This window comes from Peromyscus maniculatus, chromosome X (genome assembly GCF_049852395.1).
Source record: "Peromyscus maniculatus bairdii isolate BWxNUB_F1_BW_parent chromosome X, HU_Pman_BW_mat_3.1, whole genome shotgun sequence".
Taxonomy (NCBI): domain Eukaryota; kingdom Metazoa; phylum Chordata; class Mammalia; order Rodentia; family Cricetidae; genus Peromyscus; species Peromyscus maniculatus.
The window spans coordinates 61,646,552-61,658,689 of record NC_134875.1 but is presented as its reverse complement, the minus strand read 5'-3'; the positions used below and the strand labels follow the sequence as shown (position 1 = coordinate 61,658,689).

The window sequence follows — 12,138 nt, the reverse complement described above, 5'->3', positions numbered from 1 at the left end:
ACATTTTCTAGAATAAAATTTTCATTCTCACGCAGAATTGATATTTTAAACACCAATTTTGAAATTGGTGAGGGAGAAAAAGCATGCTATTAAGCAGCAGCAGCGGAGAGATATATAGAATGGATCATATCTTAAAACTTGGAGGCCATTTGCCTATCACCTAGTAATTTGTCAGAATATATCGCATTTAAAGGGTTTTTGTTATTTGTTTCCAGTTTCTACACTATGACTGGCTTTCTCCCATGCTACACATGTAGTTGTTATATGAACTGTTAACCTACCTTTGCCATTTATTTACAAACCAGAAGTAGATGTAATGTAAATGAAACACTAATTTCATGAGCTATTTTATTTAATCAAATGAAGATTGCTTAGATAGTATGAATTTTACAATAACTGTCTGATCTATCTGAGAATACCTCTATTTAATTGATTTTTGTTTTGGTCACTATCGTAGAACTTCTTTGCAGAAGCCTCTTCTATATTGAGCATTTCTAGGCACCTCCTCAAACAATTTGCACATTCTTCAAATGAATTTTTTCATTTCCATGTAGCAGCTGAGAGTGATTTTCCCCATTTCCTGTGTAAATCTACTCTAGGTGTAACTGTGTAGAGAGAAGAAGAGTTCACCTCTTGGTGTACAGAAACTTTCTAAGAGCCGAGAATACATGTTTTATGGAAAATCATGGATGCATGGCTTTTCCTTTCCTCCTTTTCTTGGGGATGTGACACATAGGTAAAGGTTAGAATAAAACCCAGGAACATACTAACACAGGCTCTACCACTGAGCTTCTACCCAGGACCATTTGTTTTTTATGTACTTCATTAAATATATGCCAAAGTCATGCTCTTCACATATCTCCCCTTTCTACCCATCTCATAGATATGATTTTTTGAACTGTGTTTGAGTAGGTAAAAGGCATCTGTTAATAAGTTTTTTTTTTTTTTTTTTTGGATGGTATAACCTGCCGGGGACCAGCCTCAGCAGTTTCAGGGGTCTAAAGGATGGAATACCAGGAAGGCTCAGTAACAACTCAGAGACAGTGGTCGTGCAAGCTCACAGGCCACTTTGGGCTTCTGTAGTTGCTAAGTAGCCTCATTCCTACATCTTCTTCAGCTTCCATAGCTTCTCTAGTTTCTGCTTTTGCCCTGGTAACCTCAGTCTTTTATTATCATAAGCAATGGGGAACAGAAAGAAAAGAGGAAATCACTGAATACAAAATGTTCTCATGATTCTAAAGGTTATTCTTAGAAAATCACCAATATAATCTTCATCATCTTTTACTAGACACAGGAGCTATCCCAGACTTAACACCAAAGCAACTATAATCTATTTTTATTATTAATGGTTATACAATCTTCTGAGCACTTGACCCAGAGGCTATCAACATGCAATTTCTCAAAAAAGGCAAAAATAAGAACAGTGGTCAATGTACCAGACAGTCATTTCCTTCTCAGACAGCCTGCTCTGACCTCAAGAACCCTGAAGTCATCTAAGTTCCTCCTCAGCCTCTGCAAACACAAAGCCCCATGACTGGTGGGCCACATGACCTCAGACAAGAAATTTGCCCCTGCAAGTCAGCAACTTTTGTCCTTCTATATCCCAACAATTCCAAGGAAGACCTGATCCAATTTTCAGAGCTTCTATAAAGGAATCTCACCTTTCTTGGCAGATCTTTTTAATCTAGGAACCCAATAAATCTCGCAGCAATGACTCCAACCATTGTCACATTGTCTCCACACTCCTTCAGGAGGAATCAAAATATCTGGATTAAAGTTGCTCTCTCCCATTCTGGGTAGAAGCCACCATTTTCCTCTTATTCTAGGTTCCCAAACTTTTAGTTTGTCATCCCATCTATATGTTACTCCATCCACAGTCTTCAGCCAATACCCCTTAGGGTCTCAAGTTTTACACAATTACACAATGCCTTTGGAATATCCTCTGAAACTGAATTATTCATCATGGCCAATTTGAGTCCAGTGTGTTGATACACATCATACCATGTGCTATTGTTGACCATACATTTGGTTCAGTTTATCCAAGCCTGAAAAGCTTCCCCAGGCCGCAGGGTTTTTTTTTTTTTTTTAATGCACTGCATAATTGCCTTAACCCCAGCCGGGTGACCATCTCTGTATAATTTCCTGTGAAATTTACTTCACTCCCTTCTTGTATCTCAGATATTACCATTGTTCTAGGAACACAGAACATGAAGATCAGATAGGAGAAAAAGACTAGTATTACAAAAAGTATTTATATGGAGGAAGACATGACATGCACACCATAAATCATGACCTTGGGACATGTAAGCCTTTCTGCCTTGGCCCTCTATAGGCATGCTAAGCAGAAGATCCGGAGGGGAACGCACAGAGTGTTGATGGTCCAAAATCTTGGATCCTCTTTTCTCCAATCTCTGCTGGCAGCACGTCAGGCATCTTATATGCTGTCCCTGGCAATAATCAAATCTCTGTCCATGGCATACAAAAGAATGGCATGGAATGAATGATATGACTTATGACTTATCATAAAGAATCTATAGCCAACAAGATTTATCATGTCTCATCTAGTCTCAAAACTGTTCCCATATTAAGGGATCAGCATATATGTCACCTGTATTGTAGTTTTCCTTTTGTTTCTTTCTTTATGTCTGTAGTCAAGATTTTCAGGTCTCCTCCAATCAAATCTGGTCTTTATTAATTTTGAAGAAATCCATAGCTTTTGGTTTCCTGTGGAAACAAAATCAAAACCTCTCCCACAATGAAACATATTTTTTGGAATTCTATTCTGAAGATAAGACATTCTTAAAATATATAGGTTGATTTAATTTAGCAGTTTCCATATTCCAATGTCTCTCAGCAGTTGTTGTTTGTTGTACATTAACATTTAAAAAATCAAAGTCAACAAAACACCATACAGATTCCAGGCACCCTGAGTATTTTCTATCTTCAAGTGGCTTGTTCTTTTTATATTACCTTATTCTTTCTTTAAAGACTTTATTATTTTTAAAATATTTTTTCTGTGTATACCCATTTTCTTTTTTTGTTTATTTAGCACGTAAGTCACATGGAAAATAAGTAACCGAGTTTTAGCTACAAAACTGGTGAAACTAGTAGTATGGATGGATTAAACTCTCTAATAAAAGGAAGAGTTTGACAGATAAGACTTGAAAATGTGCCATTTATGAGTAATCTGAAGTAAATTCACATTAAATTACAATGCCAAAAAAATTTGGAAAGCCATTATTAAAATTAAGGAAATCATGGGTACTTTCATTATTCCCATACATCCTAGTGTTCATCATTCTCGTCAGAGTGATTGGGTAAATACCAAAAGTACCTTTAAATAGGTGTTTATTATCAATATTTAGTGTTATTGATAGGTTTACTCTCTTCTGCTATTTTTTATTAGTATCAATAGGGCTGGTTTCATAGACTAAGCAAATACTCTGTCCTCTTCATTATATTAAAACATTTTGAGAAAAAATGGTAATACTTGTAATTTAATTGTTTTCTACAATTCATTTTTTAAAAATTTGATGCCAGAAGGTCCTGGCCTTTTCTTTATTTGGAAGTATTTGATTTCTGATTTAATGTCTTTTATTTATCAGTATATTTAGATTTTCCATTTATTTTTAAGTATGTTCTTTTTCTATGTATAGATTAGTTTTTTTTTATTCTAGATTATCTGATTTGGTGATATATAGCTATAACAGAAGGTATGATTCTTTAATATAATGACACAACTTCCCTTTGTACCTAGATTATACAGTTTTTCTTCATTAGAAAGGTTGGTTATTTTTATATGTTTAGTTGAATTATTAAAAATCTTACTGATCACTTACGAACACTAACTTTTTTGCTTTTTTTTTTTTTTTAGAATCTTGTTAAACACCTTCCTGAGCAGAATGTACTCCGAGAACTAGCACAGCTTAAGAATGAATATGATGATCTCTGTGAGCCTGAACAATTTGGTGTTGTGGTATGTATTGATCGCAAAGGCCTAAGAATACACTTCTCATGAACAGAAGAAAAATATTAATTGATTTCCTTTACTTTATAACTATATAATTAAATGTAATATTGACTTAAAAAGAATTTTCACCTGCATTACTTTTTAAAGTCACAGAATCATCAAAGCATTATGGGATATTCTCTTTAACAGTGCTGATATTTAATGATATCAATGCATGCAAAATAGTATGCTGTAATACATTGGCTAGTTTCCTTCCCTTCAGATCTGAATGTTAGAATTTAGCCACCAGAAAACTTAGGCTGAAATAGGAAAATAATATCTAGGGAAATTTAAAAAAACTAGCAACTATTTTTACTATATGCATTTTAAAAGAAAACTCACAAGTAATTTCAAATTTTCTAGAATGTCAATAATTGATTGAAAGATTGCAATATGTCTTTTCCATCCCGATAAATAACTTAAAAGGTGCCTCATGTGGTTTAATCATTTTTCCTTATCCCCATCATTTGAAATAACACTAAATGACTAAGTATAAAGAATATCATCATATATCTTAAAATACTACAAACCTGCTATTCAGATAACTGGACACTGCAATTAGTTTCTGTGAATAAAACCTATCTTTTTGCAGAGCTGGGAACTGAACCCAATCCTTGTGCTTGTTTGGCAAGCACTCTACAACTCAGCTAAATCCCTAACCCCTAAAACCTATCTTGTTTTTAACTCAGGTGTTCAGGACAGATTTCTTTGTTATATAAATTTCTGGTTTACTCTGCTTTTCTGATTGTTTTCCATTTGTAAAAAAGGATTTTTAGATTATCAATCAAACTGTTTTTCAAATAGCATCTGCTTCATTCAAAATATTTCATAATGTTTCTAAATAGTTACATGTTAGAATTGATCTGATTTCCTACCAGTTTTAAAATTTTGTTCATATGAAACTCTGTTAGATGGGAGTGAGTATGTTCTTTTTAGCATATACAATGAACATTTGTCCATATTTAAAATTCTTTATTTTAGGGCATTCTGTTGCCTACATTGAGGTAGAAAGATTTGTCAAATCCTTGAAATGAAACTAGATGAGCAAATTTGGGATCAAATAGAATATATAATGGACCTGGGTAACATATTTCTCTTATTTTTAAATCAGATCTATTAGTCAACTGAATTGCCTCTGTATTATTTATTAACTAGTGTCATTTTAGAAGAGTGCTAAATAATAAAATTTGTAGCCTCGAGTCCACACTTGGAACCTAAGCAGCTCAAATCCATCTTATAATTGAAGCAGGGCTTTACACCATCTGAGATTTCAGCTGCATCATGATGGTTATGAGTTTTACAGTAGGTACACTACACAATTTCTCAGAAACCATTTTTTTCTCCTTAGTGCAGTTTATCTAGGAAGATGTATTAGTTTGCCAAGGAAGTCCTTCAAGAGGAATATCCTTGGTACCTCACTGAGGAAATGAAATTGGGGAGCATAAAAAGCAATATACCTTCTGAACTAAAGGCAAAAATAGAAAATGGAAGAGATTTCTTGTTTATGCACATTACCATAAATATTTCAGGCTGTATATACATGAATTCTCGTAGTCACCATGTTTACTCTCACTGTATTTTGCTCTGTCTCTACTGAGGTGAGGTCAGAGAGAATCTAGGAGATTACTAAGCACTTTATACTATGTAAATTGCCTAAGCGTATCAATTGGGATTTACTAAATAAAGCTTAGGCACACTCTTCTTAAAGAATATATTATTCATTATATAATGATAGCCTTAATAATTAATAATAACAATAACCTTAGTCTTTTAAAGTCATGTACAATCTTTTATTTAAAATAGGCAGTGAATGTTGAATTACTTTTTTAGACAAAAGTGTGAGTCAGATATTTTAAAAGGATAGAAAAGTAAAATTTTCACTAAAATATTATCAAATTAAATTAATTCTGTGAGAATGTACTGTCATTCTATTTAACCCTTAAACTTATATCAGCTGCCCAATGGTGCTTTGGAAAGTATTATCATTCTCACTAATGAAAGAATCCCTGACTTGGGGAAGCCCTTTTCCTCAGCCTTCTTCACCCATTGCCAATGGTATTTATTATACTCATATTAAAAATGTGTTTTTATGATTTCAGTGTCAAACACTTCAGTTTTTCCCTGACTTCAGAAAATAGAAATCAAGTTCTCTTTTCGAATTCTGTTTTTCATTTCCTACCCTTGCTTCTTCTGTCTGTGTATCTGGGCTTTTCATCTACCACAAACTCTTTCCTGCCAGTGGTATAACAAAAGCACTTCAGGACCTCCAGTGGCTCTTCTATCTCCAAAGTTGCTTTGTTGTTATATCACTCAGGCTGGTCTCAAACTTAAGGTTTCAAGCTATTCTCTTGTCTCAGTCTTTTAAGTAACTGAGCCTGTAGTTACTCAACTTTGTTCTTTGATTAAGGTTTCAAGCTATTCTCTTGTCTCAGTCTCTTAAGTAACTAAGACTGTAGTTACTCAACATTGTTCTTTGATTAATGCTATTTTTTGTTGTTGTTGCTCTGGGGACTAAGCCTGGAATTTCCCACATTCTAGGCAAGTACTGCAGAATAGAGTTCTGTTCTCACCCTCTCCCCCACTTTTTTATTTATTCATTCTTTGTGAAACATTGGAAAAGAAAATGGCTAATTTTTATTACTAATCGTACCATCATAGTGTTACTGATTGCAAAAGCTTACTAAATTGTATTATATGCTATCCTTTTTACATGGGACATATTTTAATGTATTCCTTGGAAAATTCATACACTTATACAATATATTTTAATCATTCTGTCCACTATTACCTCTGTCAAATCCCCTCTAGTGCTAACCCTCATCTCCTTCCCAACTTCATGTCCTCTTTTTTGTTATCAATAACCACTGAGTCCAGTTACATGGCTGTGTAGTTACCCTGAGAGGTGTGGGCAACTTACCATTGCCAGTATCAATTCACAGCACCTGTGTAATCCCTACACAAGTTCAAGCAAGTCAAAATATTTGTGTTCTCTTAAGATTTGTAAGGTAAAGTTTGACACTATTACTATATCTGTACTACTGCTGAGGAACTGAGGCCAACTAAACTTAGGTAACTGTTCCAAGGTTGTATAGTAAATATTAGATACTGAATTCACAGTCAGTGCTTTATGCTACTGTGATTTACTAAAGGAAGGGAAGGGGAAGAGCACGATGAGATAGATGCTTTAGTACATGCACTTTTCCCCTATCTCTGCTGTGGGCATTACTATCCCATCTAATTCTGACAGCATTTTTTTTTGCTTATTATACTTGTGTTTTTCTCTTGATTCCTCAATTTGTCAGTCTACCATGATCTTCGCTTCAAGAAAATAAATTTTGTCACTTGCTGCCTAAAATGGGTGGGTAGATTGTTGAATTAAAATGTACCACTGCCCCAAGGATCTTGCTAGTTACTGCCCTCTTTCTGTTACCTATCATCAGCTTCTTCAGAAGTCTCCACTTGTTCTCTATTGCCTTCCTTCTCATTCACTGTTCAACCAATAGAAATCAGGTTTCTGTCTTAAATTATGCATTGAAATTGATCAAGAAAAGGCCATGAACTACTTCCTAGTCACAACTGAAATAAACTTCAGATCTGCACTTCATCTATACTGCCACTGCCATAATCTGAGGCAGCATGATTATTTCCTGTAATTGTTACCATATACTTTTAGCTGTGTGTCCTACTTTAAACTTGAGCCCTTCTCATAATCAGTCTCATCCTAGTGCCTCTATCTAGAATGTATTTGTATTGCATCTTATTAGTTACTTCTTAAAATATTAATCACACAGTGTTTTTACTCCTTTAATCCCTTTTTCCTTCCTCCCTTTATCGTTCATATACAGTATATATACATGTATGGCTATGTGTGAGTGGGTGTTCTTGTTTATGTCTGCATGTGGGGAAGCCGGATTCAACATTAGGTTATCTTTTCCTGTCATTTTGTGCCTTTGTTTTTGGACAGGGTCTCTCAGAACTTGGAGCTCACTGTTTCAGCTTAACTGGCTGGCCAGTTTGACACCAGGATTTGCCATTCTTTGCTCTCCTCAGTGCTGCCTTTACAGTTATGTGCCTCTGTGCCTCTTTCCATGGGTGCTGGGAACTCCTTGTGTTTGTACAGCAAGCACTTTGCCCACCGAGGCATATTCCTTCCCACCACAGAATTAACTGATCTTAACCGATCAGTCACATTTTGGCCTGGCATCTGCCAACTTTTCTTAATTTTAGGTATTAGCCTTGTGAGTGGACTGAGCTCTTGCTCATTGTACCTCAGCCATACTGAGTTGCATTTTTTATGTGTTTAAATTCATTCTTTTCTAATCAGAATCATTGCATGTGCTATCGCCTCTGATTTCCATTCCTTTATCTGCCTTCCTAAAACTCATTTTTTTAAGTCTTTGCTTAAATTTGACTCCCCAGTAATTATGCCTAGCTGGCAAAAGTAGGTCTATCTATTAAACTCTCAGAGCCTCCTTTAAAAATTCCTTTCTAGAAAGTAATAGATTTATTTTTTATTTTTGAGATCATTTGTTGAACCTGTTCTCTTATATTGTAAATTCTATATGTATATAAATTATATTGATGTTATTTATGATATGTATCTATCAAATTGTTGTTGAATCTGTTTGGCTAGATGTAAAATCCAGTGGAATTCTTCCATTCTTTTCTTAGTCTCAATCCATATGCCACTTTCTAACATTGACAGATTTAAACTCTTTGTGTTTGTGTGTGTGTGTGTGTGTGTGTGTGTGTGTGTGTGTGTGTGTGTGCATGGAATATCTTCTTGTCTTGTTCTATTAAACAGTGGGGTTTTTATTGTTGCTTTTATTTCAGTATCCTTGGTCTACTACACTGTAGAATTTCCATTAATACTTAACTCTCTAGACAACAATAAAGTCTTATCAGCTAGGGTGTGATGTGTACCATACATGTGATTACTCCTTTTATATTGATTAAAGTATTACTACCAATAAGAAACAATGAAATATTTCTGCTTAGGTTTTTTTTAAGGAAAGAATAAAGCTTATCTGGGTCAGTCCCTGGTTTGGTTAGCTTTCTTTAACCTTTTGGGTTCTTTTTTAACTGTCATAACCTTGGGTTTACTTATAATCGCTTGTAATCAACTGGGAGAAAAAAAATAGGAGGGAATTAAGCAGAAACAAAAAATATCAAGCCGGAGATCTTCCCTGTGTGTGGAGGCAGACCTCCTAGCAAGAAAGACATACTACTTCCTACACCTTCTATGATCAATAATCTTCTTTAAAGGGGTGGATTGGCTGCATAGCTTCCCACTGACTTGTCCTCCAACTTACCTCCTACGGAATTGAATTTGCTACATCCATTGTAATTATGTGCTATACCTTTACTGGAAGAAAAGCACAGATCTTTGAAAGCTCTGACAGTCAGAACCCCCAGCTGGAGCTTTTAGATGCTTCTGAGTGCGTTTGCAGCTCAGCTGTTCTCAAACCTCAGAGCTGTGGAAATTCCCACTTGTCTTCCACTGGGGATGGAAACCCATACTGTGTATATCTATTAAACTAGCATGTCTTCTGAGGAAAGAAGGCAATAATTAGTTCTCTTAGTAATCAGTACTTTTGTTTTTCTGACTTCAAAATTACCCATATTTTTCAATTAAAAACATTCTCAAGCTATAATCTAGTAAAAAAGATGTTTCGATAGCCTCATACATAAATCTTTAATGAACAGAACGGATTATGATATTACTGACAGAACAACACCTTTTTTTCTTATTTCTTTTGCACAAGTATCTGAAGGTACAAAGAGAGTTAGAAATACTACTGTAACCATTTTGCTTTAATTATTTTAAAGCCTCTAAAGAGCTTATAAGCTCTGTTCAAGAGAGCTTAACCAGGTGAAAAGGGGATTGATAAAAAGCTTTTCCCTTCCTATATAAATCAATAGCAATTAATTTAGAAAGGAAATTGTAGGTCCTAGATTATATTAATATTACATTGTTTACTGGATTTGCATATTCATTAAGAAAAATTCACATTTTTCTTTATCTTGCTTGCAGTCACAGTGTTCATCATTTTAATGTGTGATGCCTCTGTGTTTCTGTTTTCATTTTTTTGCACATATGAATGCTACCTCTTACTTGTAGATGTGGTTAATGTCATATGAGTAAAAGCCAGCTTAAAACCAGGCAGTGGTGGTGCACACCTTTAATCCCAGCACTTGGGAGGCATAGGCAGGATTCTCTATTAGTTTGAAGTCAGCCTGGTCTAGTAAGCTAGTTCCAAAACTGCTAGGGCTACACAGAGAAATCCTGCCCCCCCCAAAAAAACAACAACAACAACAAAAAAAAAAGCCAGTTTAATGATTTTTGATCATGTAAAAGAAAATTCACCATAAGTCATTCTCAAGTCCCTGTATTTATATTATTGTTCATTTCATTAATTTCTCATATCAATCTATGCTCATGACACAATTGTTTATTTCAGTCACCTTTTGTAATAAAACAAGGTAAAATAAAACCACATGAAAATTGCATATTCAAAGGAGGTCAATGGCTGTCAATCAATTCTGTAATTGATTACTTTTTATTAAATTTAAAAATATCAAAACTTCACCCTCTTATTTTTTCTTTGTGTCTTTATGTCTATTCCCTAATAGATTAGCAAAGCTTCACAGTATTTTCAATAGTCATTTGTGGCCTCAAATAGGTGTTTCGACAAGAAAATTTTGAAATTCTTGTTCAGCTTCTTAGTGTGAGTCCTCGGAGTTTACAGTGTCTTTGGGGGCAGACACTGTTATTGTGTTCTGCTCTATATTAAAGACTCGTAGATGTTTCTCAATGCATAATTTCCACATATCACTATCTTTGGGGAAATATTCTCTATCAGCACATCATTATTTTTCTGATGTAGAGTCAGTTTTCAGCACTCTATTTTTTTAAAGCTTCAATTCACAGATTAACCATGGCTCTCATCTCTCATGACAGCTAACGTGCAAACATTTCCTATTTTCTACATATACAAGGAATCCTTGTATTGATTATTTTGTCCAGGTACTGGATTTACTGTAGGGAGTAAAACAATGAATATTAGAGTCCCTGCCCTTGAAGAACTTATTGTGTATTAGAAGATAAGAAAAGTATTCATTTAATAAATAGAGAATCTCAAATGTATCTGCTTTATTCCTGTAATTCCAGACAGAATTTTGTCAGTCCTTGTCTGTGAACCTCACTTGGACTGGCAATTCTGCCAACCTAACAAAATCTATCCTTGAATATGACTGAATTCATTCCCTTTACTGTGGTAAAATACAGATAAACATTTTATAAATTTGGTGGATAATTCCTTCTAATAATGACTATTTTTTATATACATGTAGGCAACTAGAACAAATTCTACTATTTTCAAGGGACCAAACTTTCAATTATATTCACATATGGTAGGCATTAATAAAAGGTGATATGAATAACACTAAAGTTTTCATGGCCTTCTCATCACTCACATGTGATATTTAGTACTGCTGCTCCTTATTTTTTTTCTGTACATTCCTGTAGTATTTTGGTATTAGATCTATATTTACCAGCTTTATAGTTATGAAGTGTATACAATTCAAATTATATAAATGAAACTCTGCCTAACTCTTTGGGGAAATAACCCACTTGTAGTGCTCTCACTAAAGCTGTCAATGCACTTTTTTTTAATATAGTGCAGATCAGCTGAAGAAATGAGAACTGCTTGATGTGATTTGATAGACAAGTAACTTGCAACACAAATAAATCCTCTTCATAATACAACACCGTGGTCAGCATCCCAAAGCACTTCAAGGGAAGAATTATAAAACAAAAGATGCCAGTCAACTAAAATGCTACAAGGGACCACAACAACCAACCAAACATACGTTTCAGCAGAGTTTCTGCTTTATTTACTTATATCACTTAGGAGCACTCAAGTGCCTTTATGAGACACAAGCCTTTTAATAGTTGTATATGTGGCTGGGGATGTAGCTCAGTGCTTTCTGTTATTTCTAAGCTTGACTATCCATGCTATTCTTTTACAAAGAAAAACTCTCTGATGGCAGTTCAGCTTATGTCTATCAATATATACTGGTCTCACTATAAAAGTTCACATTTAAGACTGAAACAATCCTGTTGATAT

The 12,138-nt window shown here is 34.6% G+C and overlaps 1 protein-coding gene across 4 annotated transcripts in view; it reads left to right on the top strand.

Annotated features, from left to right (window-relative positions):
• Diaph2 (diaphanous related formin 2) overlaps positions 1 to 12,138 on the top strand; it is a 748,266-nt gene that overhangs the window by 340,944 nt on the left and 395,184 nt on the right. For all 4 annotated transcript variants that reach the window (XM_076562125.1, XM_076562124.1, XM_076562122.1 and 1 more), the window contains one exon: positions 3,875 to 3,976. In XM_076562125.1, coding sequence (XP_076418240.1) covers positions 3,875 to 3,976 — 102 coding nt within the window. The remainder of the gene's footprint in view (positions 1 to 3,874; positions 3,977 to 12,138) is intronic.